This window comes from Bubalus kerabau, chromosome 1 (assembly GCF_029407905.1).
Source record: "Bubalus kerabau isolate K-KA32 ecotype Philippines breed swamp buffalo chromosome 1, PCC_UOA_SB_1v2, whole genome shotgun sequence".
NCBI lineage: Eukaryota > Metazoa > Chordata > Mammalia > Artiodactyla > Bovidae > Bubalus > Bubalus kerabau.
In genome coordinates, this window is record NC_073624.1 from 111795668 (window position 1) to 111811602 (window position 15935).

The 15935-nt window shown below is 42.0% G+C and overlaps 1 protein-coding gene across 1 annotated transcript in view; it reads left to right on the top strand.

The window, feature by feature from the left end:
- Positions 1-1229: 1229 nt before the first annotated feature.
- Positions 1230-15935, top strand: part of LIN7A (lin-7 homolog A, crumbs cell polarity complex component) — a 152150-nt gene continuing 137444 nt past the window's right edge. Inside the window, exon 1 of the mRNA XM_055586897.1 lies at positions 1230-1316. Coding sequence (XP_055442872.1) covers positions 1235-1316 — 82 coding nt within the window. The 5' untranslated portion in view covers positions 1230-1234. The remainder of the gene's footprint in view (positions 1317-15935) is intronic.

The following is a 15935-nucleotide window of genomic DNA, read 5'->3' on the forward strand; positions in this document are numbered from 1 at the left end:
ATGGGAAAGGTCTTCAGAAACCATCCATATTGTAATCAGAAGACAATGATGTAGATTATGTGCAAATATTTTGCTATAAAACAGTGTCTGTCTTCAGGAGTACACTGCTAGCCAAAACAATTCTGCTCTGTCATAATGACAGGGAAGGAGGCAGCTTTGTCATTTTCAATCCTGAACTCATAGTCATCACCATTTTGGTTACATAAGATATCTATATCTTAGTTTCTTGATCAAAATGAGAGTCCCCATGTGGCAAGACAGTGAAAGAAATCTGTTAGGTGAAGGGGTCACAACCAATATTTGAAAGTTCTAGTCATTGAATCTTGATTGACTGACTCTAAAGTCACCGTTTTAAAAACATCCTCTCCCACTAGATAGCTGGCTACTGGAAGGCAGGGACTGTACTGAATTCCCCAATTCCTGTCAAATATGTTAATTAACCAGCAAGTGGCAACTCTGAGTAACCACTGGCTATAGAACAAGCTGGAAAAGTGCTAGGTACGTGTCTTTCAAACTTTGTGATAGAAACTTCTCTTTGCGATTTTTAATTTAAAACCATTTTAAAGAAGTTTACTTGTAAAATAAGTTGTTTTCTAGGCAATATACTCAGGTCCTTAATGGAGACCTAGTGGTGATGGAACCCTGGCTTTACGTCAGTTATCTTGTGTACTGTTAAGAGTCAACGTTCCAAAATAAACTTTAACAGAAATTAACAGCAACCACAATTAAAACCCAACATTTCTGAACTAGAAGCATTTTCTCTCTAGGGGGATGGGATTACATCCCCTCGATTACAACTAGAGGATTGACAAACTCTCTTAATTTAAAAAAAAAAAAAACCCCAAAAACCCATCTCTCTGCCTCCCTCCCCTCTATCCCCTTTCATTCTTCTCCTTTCCCCCGAACGCCCGCACGCCGTTACCATTTTATTCGAGTGGAAAGTTGAAAGAAAGCAACACACTAGCTACACCCATCCGGCGCTCCTCGGGTGGAACAGCAAAGTTCCTTTCCAGAGCCAGCGAGGCATTCGCTCTCCGATACCTGCTCAGCTTCACGCCGCATCTGAAGGTCTGCCCGCCGCGGAACAGTTGCGTCTCCATCTGGCTGCCAACCCACCCAGGCTCTCTTCTCCTCCACCACCACCACCACCTTCCCTCCTCCCCCTCCTTTCCGTCTTCCCTCACCACCCCCGCCCCCAATCTCCTCCTCTTTTTCTCACTACAAGCGGTTGCTGATGCTGAAGCCGAGCGTCACTTCGGCTCCCACGGCAGACATGGCGACATTGACAGTGGTCCAGCCGCTCACTCTGGACAGAGGTAAGGGAGCGGCTCGCCCTCCAGGCCGCTGCGTCCCCCGCCAGCCTCCTCCTCTGGCGCCGCCAACTCCCACCCGGACCGCAAGGCACGCTCGGGCAGGGGGAGCAGGGCAGCGAGGATCAGCCTCGGAGAGGGCTTTCGCGCCGAGAGCAGGACACTTTCTTCCCCTTTCTCGCCCGCCACGTCCCCGCTGCCCCTTCGCGCTACCATCGCCCGGCCCAGGGGTGCCTCTGCGGGGCTCTTGCAGCCCACTGCGCCCCTCTCAGCCCCTCGGCGGCTCGCCTCCCGGCCGCCGGCTTTGTTGGAGCCGAGGCGCGGGGACCGCTAGGCGCTCGCCCGGGGCTCGGGGTTGGAGAGGGGCAGGGAGGAAAGCTCGCACTGCCGGGCGAGGGCGCCTGCAGCCGGAGCCCAGGGAAGCCTGCAGAGGGAGCCGCCTGGCAGCCTGCGCGGCTGGGGGCCCAGGACGAAGGAAGTTTGTCCCGGCGCCGGGGGGCGAGGGTCGGTCCGGCTGCGGAGAACCTGGCAGCCTCCCGGGAGCGGGCCAGGCGTACCCCGGGGCGGCCGGTGCCGGGGCGTACGGCGGCTGGGCTGCGGCGGCTGGGAGCTGCCCTCCGTGGAAAGGGCGAAGCGAAGCGCGGGCAGCGGGGCCGGGGCCGGGGCGCAGCGTCGCGGCAGCCGCGCCCCGCTCTCCCGGCTTCACGCTCGGACGGCGGCGGGGGTCGCGTCTGCCCTCGCCGGGGGCGGCTCTCCGGTTGTGGCAACTCACAGTTTCTCCTGCCCCAGCCAGCCTTGTTCTCTCCTAGCCCGGTGCCACGGCGATACCCGGGCTGCGGAAGGCGCTGGGACGTAGCGCTGGCTGGGTTGCAATTCAACTTCTGACCTGCGACCCTGTGCGTCCTGCTTTCTGACTTGACTGGGAAAGCAGCATTTGCTTCCTTTCTAGGACCTCCCCAAGCCCAAGGATGGAATCCTTCGCTGCGATCGCGGCCTCTCCCGCGCACGGGTGCGGGGTTATACCTGTCCTTGCGTGTTCGACTTTTCTTTCTGGCTCTCCGACGTCCAGTTATGAATCCTCAGGAGTCCCACGACTCTGCTGCGGAGGACACCTGCTCGTCCTGGTCCGCAGCGGCCGGATTTAGGACCCTGTGCGGCCATTTGGAAATGGTGTGCTCAGATGAAAATGATTCAATCCGATGTGCCTCTAAAAATATTCTTTCTGGAGGATTAAACCGGACTGTGGGGCAAGGCAAAAGAGCATCTTGCTGCGAGTACAGTGAAAAAGCCAGTGCAAAGTTAGGGAGGTTTTTTAATTTGGAGAGATTGTGGGGTGACTTTAACGCAATCTGTTGGCGCCAGAAGAAATGTTATGTGGTGCCCATAGCAACCTTACTCGGGGTACGAGTTGAAAGACAAAAAATAATTGACTTTATGTTGGGAAATGTTGGTTTGCCAGCTAGTAAATTAATAATATAGTTAAAGAGTTCAGAAATCTATTGCATAATCCATGATTTCTCCCCAGTATCATCATCTCCACTAAGCAGGATAAATCCACTGCCTCTAAGAACCTAACAGATGGCAAGCTATTAGAAATTATGGACTCCCAAGTATTTCTGTTTTAATGTAATGAGATCTTATATTGTCCCATTCCTATATCACCGTTTTTAAACATCCCAAGTAAAAGAACTACATTAGGAAAGAAAGGGGGAAAAAAAAAAAGCAAGCAAACTCCAAGAAAATTGCATACCTGAGCAATTTTATATACTACTACTACTAAAAACATTTCACTTTGAAGGGCTTACCTTAAATGCCTGATCAATTGTGGAGAGGAAGTGCAATCAGATTAAGATCTGTTCTTAAAGTTTGTTCTTGTTCACAGCCAGACTGTACCTGTCCTTCCCAGTTGCGATTCAGTAGCTCAAGAGGCAAGTTGGGTAAGACTGAATGTACCTGAATAAATTCACCAGCAGCTTACTTTGAGGTCTTGTAATTTATGGATGGTGGGTTATTGACGTCATTACTGTGTATGAAGTCAATATATATCCATAATTTCCCCTCTAAGTTGTTTTAAAGTATGATTGTTAATTATATAATAAAATTAATAAAATAAACTGATGAGAAATTTCCTACAAAAAGTAAAAAAAATCTCTGAAAAGATAGTACTTATCTGGTTTCTGGGCGTAACTCTGATACTTACTTTGGAGGAGTTGGTCCACTCTTTGGGGAGCAGTTTTCCTTTTTGGCACATAAGGAGTTTGGAGTGAAGGATTCAGACAATGTGCAACTCTAAGAGCCTAGAATTGGGTGAATTAAAATTAGGACTCAGTTTCTGGTCACCTACTGGAGGATTTCACAGATGACTTCCTCGCCCACCTCTTCCAGGTGTTCTTTGACGTGCTCTGAGGTCACCCACTACTTTGGCCTCATCCAAGCATTTCTCAAACTGTTGTATCTATCTCCTTTCGAACGGAACTCTCTGAGGGAAGGGACCATTTCTAAATTCATCTCTGTATTCTCAAAGCCTTCCATAGTCCCTGATCACAGTAGAAAAAAAAAAATAATAATGTACGTGAACTAAAGGATTGCAACAACTTAAGCACTGTTAAAATACAGGGATTTCATAGTGAACAGAAAAGTACAGGTCATAGATTCACAACATTTTAACCCTGGGAAGAAAGGCAGGGAGAACACAGGCCAATGATTCTTAAGCTTTCTTTCCTCCCATGCTCTTGACAGATTTCCATCAGCAACCAGAGCTCCGTGATTATTGAGCAAGGAGGGTCATGGCAGGTGGGTGAAGGAGAGAAAGAGAAGAAGATGCCTTATAAAGCCCCCTTCCTAGGCATCTTATCAAGCAAACCCAAATACATAATCAATGTGTATTCTGCAGGTTCTTTTCTAGCATCTTCATTTTTCAGGTGAAAAACATGAAAGAAGCAATGATAAAGAGATGTTTTCAAGGTTACTCTGCTAGTCAGTGGGAGATTTTATGCTAAAATCTAATTTTTCTTGTTTGATGCCCTTTGGCATTATCCACAGATTCATCTGGAATCTTTAGGGCAGCAGTTTTAAGCAATCAGATCACAGCTAGAGCTTGAAATTAAGATGGAACACCCCCAGAATTCCAAAGATATCATCTGAAAGTAAAGCTCAGTAGTCTGCACTAGCTTCCTGGGTCTTGTCCGGGAAGCAAGCCCTTGCCCGAACCTGGATGGCCCCTGAAAGGGCAAACAGGATGGCTTCACATTTTCACTGCTCTGTGTATATCCTAAACTCTTTTCCTTCTGTGACTAAGACCTCAGATTAACTCTGTGGGGGCCTCTTGGTGGCTTTGGTCATAGTAAGTTCCTGTTCCTCCTTGCCCCTGTCCTTAGGATTACTCATTGAGTGCTTACAGCAAATCAGACCCTACTGTGGGATTGCTGCATATTGGTGAGCTGAACAGACTACCTCATGGTCTTCATGGTAGTTAGAATCTAAGGAGGGAAAGAGATTTAACACACACACACACGCTCATGTAAATCATTCATTCATTCATTGAATAAATATTCATTTATCACCTTCTGTATACAAGATGTTACAGGAATGCCAGAGACAAAGTTTCTGCTTTTATGGTCCTTAAGAATCTAGTCATGGAAATATATCAGTAAGAAATTCATTCATTCCACAACTAAGTATTGACTGTCAGCCTTTTGGAAAGCACTGTTTTAAGCAATGTGGTGGTCCTAATGAACAAAGTAGATAAAGGCTAATGGAGTTGACATACCAATGAGAGCCACACACTGAACACATAGGTATATGAGTGCTAGTGAGAAGAACTAAGACTGGGTCAAAGAGAGGGATGTGGTGCTACTTGAAACTTGATAGTCAAGAATTGGTGCCATGGGAGGAGAGACCTGAGGAAAGTAAGGAAGCAAAATTTACAGATATCTGGAGGAATGTGCTCGAGAGAAGGACTTCACGCGTGCGTCCTGGGAGCATCAAGAAAGTCAGTGTGAAAATGTGAACACAGGGAAGAGTGGCAAAAAGCCAAAAAAAAAAACCAAAAAAAAACCCAGCAGAGGGTTTGTGAACTGGCCAGGGGCCAGATGATGTAATTTATAATTAGGATTTTAGGTTAGTTGAAAATATGATGCGCTTGGAAAACAATGAACATGACACAAAGATAGAGAATAATGAGGAAGGACCTACTTAGATGGCTCACTGAGAAAGTAAAATCTAATCTGAGTTCTGATGTGTTAATAAGACCCTTAGGAAAAACATTATGAATAGAGCAAAGAATACATGAAAGAGCAGTTCTACATCTGCAACTTGGCCACCATCCCATGAGTACATCCATAACCAAGCAAATGATCGGAAAGAAAAACCACCAAGAAATAACAACACTAAGGATGTATTTGGAGTAGGCATTTGGTTATAAGTATACCTCCAGGCAAGAACACTGGAGTGGGTTGCGATTTCCTTCTCCAATGCATGAAAGTGAAAAGTGAAAGTGAAGTCACTCAGTTGTGTCCGACTCCTAGCAACCCCATGGACTGCAGACCACTGGGCTCCCCCGTCCATGGGATTCTCCAGGCAAGAACACTGGAGCGGGTTGCCATTTCCTTCTCTGATACCAAGAAAATCTATAGAGCAACTGGTTGCTTCTTATTGCTAGACTAAAGCACTGTATATTATAATTAGATTTTCAAAGATATCCTGAACATTATAATGTACATGTCACTATGTGTAGATTTACATGTGGAACCCAAGTGGTGATGAGATATATTCATTTTCAGTGTAATATTTTATATTAGACTGTGATGTAGAAAGTAGTAGCTGTAATTTACCCTTGTGGCAAAGACAAGATGCTGATAAGGAGATTAGTATGAATAGTCTCTTCCAGAATAATGTTCAGTGTAATTCCTACACCTTTGCCCAGATTTTAATCTCTACACCAGGAATGACCTTCAACTAAAATCAAGGGAATAAGCAGTGTCCAATCCATGTACTTAATACCATCATAGCAAAGAACATAGGAATACCTCAATGTCTTAAGAATTGCATGGATTCAGGCACTTTTCTTAAGTCCAGTAGCTCTAACTCTCCTTCACTTTCCATCTCAAGGTCAGAAAAGATAATACAGTGGAATTCTTCAAAATTTTACTTCAGCTTATCTTTTTACCCTTATTTTTAAGCAGAATTTTTTTTTAATCATGACTTATAAGGAAGTGTTTACATGACTTATGAAGTAGACTCAAAAAATGAACTCTTGGAGAAAAATGGATAATTAAAATAGTTTCCAAGAGTAATTGAAGTTGTGTAATATTCAATACTTGAGACCTTATAACATGATCAATGGTTTACAGTCTGCATTTAGGCACCAGTATAAAATAAAATGCTGGTGTTACAGCCACCAAACTTTTCCGTGAGTTAAATTCAACTTGGATACCTTGCAAAAATGTAAATATAAATCTTGATTTCTTGAATTCTAAAATAAGTTGTAATCTAAAATATTGATTAAACAAATTTTGATGTGTTTTTTCTTTAAGAAATTAAAACTTTTGTCCTTTAAAAATTCTAATAGAAAACCAAGAGCTTTTATTTTGTGGGTTTCAACCTTATGAAAAAGAAATGAGTGCAAAAGTTGACTGCAAATGAAAATCCCATGAGTGCCACACTTTTCATAAAATTTGTGATACATTAAACTTTTTCTGTCTTCCCTTTTCCCTTTCCAAGGCAAGCAGAGCTTATTACTTTATGTATTTCCCAATTCAAGCCTTGGGCAATTTCTAATCAGCTATATTCACCAGTTTATATAAAATCTGTATTTGCCTGAAAATTACTTTTGTTCACAGTCCAATGGACTTTCCTCTTCCCTTTCTCTCTTTGTTTTTTATTTATTTAGTATGAGGCGAGATTAAGGAAGAAGGAAAGTAAAAATTAAACTAGTCTTTATGTTGTTTTAAGGTTGTATGTCCTGATAGTCGTGGTGGAGAGGACAGAAAGAGGGTTTAACTATATTTTCTGACTCTTGTCCTAAAACCTTTTTACAGCCAGGTATATTTCAGTCTACAAACATTAAGTATTTGCACTCTTTCTCCTGTTTTCCATGTTTCACTAAACACTTTAAATATATACATGTATTGAATTTTCTTTGGAAATCAATATTTGAGTTTCTTTTTCCACTATACTTAGAGAATATTTTCCAGGAATCAGAATTGTTCATATTCATCTTTTCTTTTTGTCTGATATGAAAAGTTGGAAAGAGAAGGGACCAAACTTCTAAAAAGTCTTGATTATTGAAAAAGGTATTTTCAATTTAATGAGAATTTTAGAATTGAAATTGAAAATTAAGGATCAAACTTCCAGAAAAAGAAACAGAAATTTGGTGAATACCTTCTAGTTTCCTACACCAGCCATCTAAGCTCTGAGGTGTATTTGGTGCACGCTGGTCATTTATGAAAGTAATGCTTTTGCTTTTGGAGTACTTTTTCAGAATTGCTAGGTAGAGTTTAGCTATTTATTAGGGAATAGAGAATATTTGGAGAGTAGTATCAAATTGGAATATATATACTGAGTTTTAGGGGCGCTGTTGTAAGCTTTCTCTTGGAGAAAGCTCTTTACTTAGTTCTGACACTTGTCTATTAGGATGAAGTCTTCATTAGGTCAGAGACTATCCTGAATTTGTTTGAATAGAGCTCAATGCATCGTCTGGTACATGGTTGGTGCACTCTTCATATTGATTGATTGAATAAATGGATGAATGAAATTGACTTAGTTGGACTAGCTAGCTTAGAGTCATTCTTAATGCTAAAAAAAAAAAAAAAAAAAAAAAAAGCCTTCCAACCTGTAATAACGTAAAAGTGGTAGCTACCATCCTTAATCATGTTGGGGGGTGTGTGTGTGTGTGTGTGTGTGTGTGTAGCAGACCTAAATGTGGAATGCTTTCCAGGGCCAAGAAGGGATGTGAGTTACCATTGTTGAGGCTTGTAGCCCTACCTCCATTGCCGACATCCACCTGCCATCTTAACTTGTTAATTTAACCAGACAAGTTAATGCCAGAAGACAACTGAAAGGGTTAGAAAAAGAGACAGGATGAGAGCCAAGCAGAATCCACCTCTTCCCCTACCCTCAACCCCAAACACACATGTAAACTATACTGCCTTATTTTTCTTTTAACCACAAGTGGATGAATGATAGAGCTGTGTCCTGATAAGTTAGAATGGCTTTAATTTGAAATCACTCTGGGTTGGCAAATGAAAACACAACCTTTAAGTCATGTTGATTACATCAGTGTTACCAAAGGTAACTCTGGTCTAGGTGATAGAGTTGTTTTTTATTCCCCATGACTGAGTTTTACTACCTAATGTGCTAGCTGAATTTGAAGATTTGCCTATTAAAAGTAAATATGCCCAAAGACTACTTGAAAAAAGTTATGCTGAACTGAAACTTAAACTGAAGTTATACTCAGATGGTATCTATCTTGGAAAACAAGGGCTTCTAAATTAAACTGGTGGTTACTTCCCTGGTGGCTCAGATGGTAAAGTGTCTGTCTATAATGTGGGAGACCTGGGTTCGATCCCTGGGTTGGGAAGATTCCCTGGAGAAGGAAATGGCAACCCACTTCACTACTCTTGCCTAGAAAATCCCATGGACGGAGGAGCCTGGTGCAGGCTACTGTCCATGGGGTTGCAAAGAGTCGGACGTGACTGAGTGACTTCACTTTCACTTTCAAGTTCCTCCAGAAACACAGTAGCTATTTCAAGTCCAACTGGTTCTGCTATATTTGTTTATTTGCCTATTGTGGTGATAGTTAACGAAATTGCAGTATGATCTGTTTTTTTTTTTTTCTATCCAAGAATCATCTTTCACCAAAAGAAGGGAAGGGGATAGAGCAATGGGAATTACAAATGGCAATAATATTTAAACTCAAGTTAGATGGACTTTAAATGAGTTAATATGTGCAAAATACTTAAAACAGGCCTGACACATGGGAACCATTTAACAATGATAGTTATTTTTTCTGAGTCCTCAAAGTCCAGAAAGGCATCCTTTGATATCCGCAGGGCATTGATTCTAGGACTGCCTGCAGATAACAAAATCCTTGGGTGCTCTAGTCCCTTATATAAAAAGGTGTGGTACAGTTGATCATTTGTATCCTTAGGCCCTTATGTTCTGCATTCCTAGATTCAAGCAACTCATCTGTGATTCAACCCAGCTGAATCCACAGACGCTGAACCCCCAAATATGGAGGGTCAACTGTACTCCTGCCATACTGCCAGGAGACAGGGGCAGATAAGGTTTGTTATCTTCAAGTGTACGGTACCAAGAGGCAGTTGTTGTTCAGTTGCCAAGTCGTTTCCTAATCTTTGTGACCCCATGGACTACAACATGCCAGGCTTCCTTGTCCATGGATGGTTCTCCATGCTATCTCCTGGAGTTTGCTCAAACTCATGTCCATTGAGTCAGTGATACCATCCAGCCATCCCATCCTCTGTCAGCCCTTTCTCCTCATGCCCTCAGTCTTTCCCAGCATCAAGGTCTTATTTACAATGAGTTGGCTCTTCTCATCAGGTGGCCAAGGTATTGGAGTTTCCGCTTCAGCATGAGTCCTTCCAATGAATATTCAGGGTTGATTTCCTTTAGGATTGACGGTTTGATCTCCTCACTGTCCAAGGGACTCTCAGGAGTCTTCTTCAGTGCCATAGTATTTCAAAAGCATCAATTCTTAGGCATTCACCCTTCTTTATGGTCCAACTCTCACATCTGTATATGACTATTGGAAAAACCATAGCTTTGACTATATGGACCTTTGTTGGAAAAGTGATGTCTCTGCTTTCTAATATGCTGTCTAGATTTGTCATAGCTTTTCTTCCAAGGAGCAAGCATCTTTTCTTTTCATGGCTGCAGTCACTGTCCACAGTGATTTTAAGAAAATAGTCTGTTACTGTTTCCATTTTTTCCCTATTTGCCATGAAGCAATGGGACTGGATGCCATGACCTTCATTTTTTGAATGCTCAGTTTTAAGCCAGCTTTTTCACTTTCACCTTCATCAAGAAGCTCTTTAGTTCCTCTTCCCTTTCTGCCATAAGGGTGGTATCTACATTTCTGAGCTTATTGATATTTCTCCTAGCAATCTTGATTCCAGCTTGTGCCTCATCCAGCCCAGCGTTTTGCATTTTGTACTCTGCATGTAAGTTAAATAAGCAGGGGGACAATATACAGCCTCGATGTACTCCTTTTCCTATTTGGAACCAGTCTGTTGTTCCATGTCTGATTCTGACTCTTGCTTCTTGACCTGCATGCAGGTTTCTCAGGAGGCAGATAAGGTGGTCTGGTATTTCCATCTCTTTAAGACTTTTCCACAGTTGTGATCCATGCAGTTACAGGCTTTAGTGTAGTCAATGAAGTGGTGGATTTTTTTTCTGGAATTCTCGTGTTTTTTCTATGATCCAACAGATGTTGCCAATTTGATCTCTGGTTCCTCTGCCTCATCTGAATCCAGCTTGTACATCTGGAAGTTCTCAGTTCACATATTGTTGAAGCCTAGCTTGAAGGATTTTGAGTACTACCTTGCTAGCATGGGAAATGAATACAATTGTATGATGGTTTGTACATTTTTTGGCATTGCCGTTCTTTGGGATTGGAATGAAAACGGACCTTTTCCAGTCCTATGGTCATTGCTGAGTTTTCCAAATTTACTGGCATATTGAGTGCATCACTTTAACAGCATCATCTTTAAGATTTGAAATAGCTCAGCTGATATTCTAGCACCTCCACTATCTTTGTTCATAGTAATGCTTCCTAAGGCCCACTTGACTTCACACTCCAGGATGTCTGACTCTAGGTGAGTAACACACCATTGTGGTTGTGTGGGTCATTGAGACTTTTTTGTACAGTTCTCCTGTGTATTCTTGCCACCTCTTCTTAATCTCTTCTACTTCTGTTAGGTCCTTACCATTTCTTTCCTTTATTGTACCCATTTTTGCGTGAAATGTTCCCTTAGTATCTCTAATTTTCTTGAAGAGATCACTAGTCTTTCCCATTCCATTGTTTTGCTCATTTCTTTGCATTATTCACTTACGAGGCAGAGACCATGTTTATTTTGGTATTCTGTAGAAGCAAGGAGCACTTGGAGATGCCTGGAGGTCAAAATAATAAGTTTCCTGTACAATTACTAATTTGTCAGCTACCTCTTTCCCCAAATCAGTTCTTTCTTGATGCTTCTGTTACATTATTTTTTCATAACTGTACCACACAATATAGAAAAATTTCATCTATGCTACTGTTGCCCTAGCAGCATAAGTTATTTATATTCATCTTTGTGTATGTGTTGCCTATCACAGTGCCTGAAAGATAAGTGCTCAAAGGTGTGCTGAATAAATTAATTTTTTTTCATTCAAATACCGCATAGCTTCAGGGGATAAACCTAGGTAAGTTACCAAAGGATACAGGATGACAGAATTTTTATTCAAGAAAAAATTTCCTGCATTTATTCTGTTTAAAATTAGAACAGGTGCCTTCCGGGAATTCATGAACATCCTATTACTGGATTACTGGAAAAGTACAGGCAAAAGTTGAATGACAAATTGGAAAAGTTGTTATAGATGGACTTTTAAGATTCAGTAATTGTTAAGGACATGGACCAGAATTTATGTAGATGTTTGGGGGTTTTCTTTTATTCTATTTATCTGCAGATATCAAAAGTGTACTAACATGGATGGACCGTGAGATTGTCATACTGAGTGAAGTCAGATAGAGAAGGAGAAGTATCGTATGACATCCCTTATATGTGGAAACTCAAAAGAAATGATACAAACGCACTTATTTACAAGACAAAAACAGATTCACAGACTCAGAGAACAAACTTATGGTTTCCAGGGGAGAAGAATGGGATGAAGGGATAGTTAGGAAGTTTGGGTTGGACAGGTACACAGTGCTGTGTTTAAAATGGATAACCAACAAGGTCCCACTGTATAGCACATGAAACTCTGCTCAATAGTATGTGACAGCCTGGATGGGAGGGGAATTTGGAGGAGAATGGATATATGTACATGTATGGGTGAGTCCCTTTGCTGTTCACCTGAACCTATCAACACATTGTTAATCAGCTGTACTCCAATCGGCTATTTTTAAAAAGTTAAAAATAAATAATTAAACAGTTGACTGTGGAATATATAACCAAGAGTGACTCTCTGATTCTTGTTTAGTGCAGTTTAATTGTGAAGCATCCCATGATGCTGAGAGAGGCATACAGGTGCCAGTCAGGGGTGCAAGCACTAGATCCAGATGTCTGGGTTCAAATTCTACCTATACCTGCCCCTTCCTTTGCTCTGTAATCTTAGCCTGTTAAAATCTTCTCTTTCCTTTACTTTTCATCTATAAAGTTGCAAATAATAGTAGTCTCTTCCTCCTAAATTTACTGTAAAAGTGAGAAAATGTATTTAAGTGCTTAGAACACCACCAAGTTCATACTATTAAATAAGCTGCTCAATATTGATTGATTATTCCCCACCCCCTTCTCCCCAGGGCATGGATTTTTCCCAGTGCAATAAATGTGAAGTGCACAAGCTTCAGATTTAGACAGATATGGATTTGAATTGCAGTTCTGCCACTTACTATCTGTGGGAGCTTAGAATGCTGCTTACTTTCTCCGCATTCTATTTCTTTCATCCTTAATATAGCAATAGCGATGCCCACTTTGTATGGTGATGCATTCCTTTGGTTCTTCCCTCTCTTAGCCATGCAAGACAGAAGGAGAATCTGCCATGTGCCAGGCACAGAGTCCAAGGCTAGGGGTAAAGCATGCAGCCCAGGGTAGACAGACATTATCAGATAATTTATGATAACATAATTTGAGTATTTTAGCAACAGCTCACACATGTTGAGTATTTATTGCACACCAGGCATTGTGCTTAGAGGTTCTCATATTTGATTTCAGTCAGTCCTGAAGACAAACCTCTGGTGTTGGTGCTGTTAGTATTTTGAAGACGTAGGAATTGAGGCAGAAAAAGGCTAAATAAAGGGATTGGAACTCAGGCTGGTTGGTATTGAGGCCTTGAGCTTAATCTCTGTGCTACACTGCAGAGAGCAAGTACACGGGCCTATAACAGGGTCTGTAACAAGCCTTGGGGAACTTGAACTTGTAAGGCATGGCAGGCACAGAGGTGCTTGCAGAGGCTTCAAAGAGCAGACAGACGGGTAGGAGGTACCACCAGGAGAGTCCGTTGTCCAGACAGAAGGGAAAGTCAAAGCTTACAGAAGGGACATATACTGATGTTGGTAAAGACTAATTGTGATGTATTTTAAAAGTCTAGCACAATTATTTGAAAAGAGCACGTGTTTCATACACGGTTGTGCTTACTCTTAATCATGTTTATTACTTTCTTAGTACAAAAGATGAGAATGCCAGTGTATGAAATTATAAGAAAGTACTAGCTGCATTCTGGTCCTTCTTTCCATGCTGGGCCAATGAACCAAGAGATAATGACTGTGACATTTGGATTTTCTTTCACTGATCTGTCATGCACAGGTGAAACTTCTTCACAGACTTGGAGTGTTGGCAGGCTCACAGAGGGAGCTGAAAAAGTGATAACAGGGCCCCAGGTCCCTTTCCCTACAATCTTTTCCTTTAAGTGGAACAAGTGCGGCACAACCTGACTTTTCAGGCACAAAGAGAAAAATTGTGACTTCTTTTTCTTCCTTCAAGATTGGCTCTAAATATCCTGAAGGGTATAAACACACTATGCTTACCCATGATCATTAAACTAAATGCCTTGGGGTTTTAACGTGTTTCAGCGGCCCAAGCTATGCCGTATTTGTCTACCACCTAAGCAAACCTCCTGTGAGGCAACTGAAAATTACTCCTTTAGGCCAAAATTGTTAATTTTTTAACCATTTTTTCACCTGAAAATACAGGATTTATTTCCTTCTCTTTTCTGGGTACAGAAAATGTTCTCTGGAAAATGAAGTTTTTGTAAATATATAGTGGAAGATAAAATAAGTAAAGCAGTACACCAGTGCATGTTACTAAAGGAATGATGAGGTTTTATTTGCATGGCTCAAAGGGAGATTCTGCATCCCACTAGCTTTTCAGACTTGTTTTAGTCCGTTGAGGTTGACAGATACACACCTCTGGATACATAAGGTATTCTAGATCATGTAGACACTCATTTCTTCTGATGACTTACATTTTCTAAGTATTCACAGTTTGGCATCAAATGATAACTTCGTGTAGCAAAATATTAAGATTGTATATGCTATGGACTGCAGGCTTTTGTCTCTCCCTTTCCCATTCATATGTTGAAGTCCTAAGCCCCAGTATCATTTGGACGTGGCGCCTTCAAGCAATAATTAGGGCTAGATGAGGTCATGAGGGTGGAGGTCATGATGTGACTGTTGTCGTTCAGTTGCCAAGTCGCGTCCAACTCTTTGTGACTCCATGGACTGTAGCACACCAGACTCCTCTGTCTTCCACTGTCTCCCAGAGTTTGGTCAAATTCATGTCCATTGAGTCGGTGATACTGTCTAACCACCTCTAGAGCGCTAGGGCTCTCCCTATCCTTGCCGTGTGAGTGTGTATACATCCGGGAGGCAGATGGCTGTCAACTGGGAAGGGATTCTCACCAGAAGCTGAATTTGCCGGCACCTTGATCTTGAACTCCCCAGACACCAGAACTGTGAGAAAAAAAAGGTCTGTGTTTTAAGCCACCTAGGCTATGGCAGGAGAAGGCAATGGCAACCCACTCCAGTCCTTTTGCCTGGAAAATCCCATGGATGGAGGAGCCTGGTAGGCTGCAGTCCATGGGGTTGCTAGGAGTCGGACACGACTGAGCGACTTCACTTTCACTTTTCACTTTCATGCATTGGAGAAGGAAATGGCAACCCGCTCCAGTGTTCTTGCCTGGAGGATCCCAGGGACGGGGGAGCCTGGTGGGCTGCCGTCTCTGGGGTCGCACAGAGTCGGACACGACTGAAGTGACTTAGCAGCAGCAGCAGCAGCAGGCTGTGGTGGTTTGTTATAGCAATTTAGGCTAGGACATTGTAGCACTCATCACATGATCTTGGCCTCAGCAACCCTCTATCCTAAGTAGTTGAATAAATTAGCAGTGGGTAAGATTAGCTGTACACAGATATACACTGAAGAATGCATGATTTCCTGCTTAGTTTCATTTCTCCCCTTGGTGGGTTTAGAAATCTTTGTCTTGGGACTTGCCTGGCAGTCCAGTAGTTAGGACTTGAGCTTCCAGCACAGGGGATGCAGGTTTGATCCTTTGTCACGGAACTAAGATCCCACATGCCACACAGAACAGCCAAAAGGAAAGAAATCTTTGTCTTACAAGTTCTAACATGTTTTCAAAGCTTCTTTTCTTGGATTTTTCTCCATTGTTTTCAAATACATTTAATTATTTAAATACATTTAATTATTTTTTTCTTACAGGTTTCTCCTGGGTATCTTTCAAGGTGAAATTTTCTGTTTGTAAATTATGCCTTTTCCAAATGTAAAGGAGCTGTAACTAAGCATATTACATTCAAATAATATTTTACTGATCTAATATTTATATAAGCCTTTGCTTATTTTGGGCTTCCCTAATAGCTCAGTTGGTAAAGAATCTGCCTGCAATGCAGGAGACTCCGGT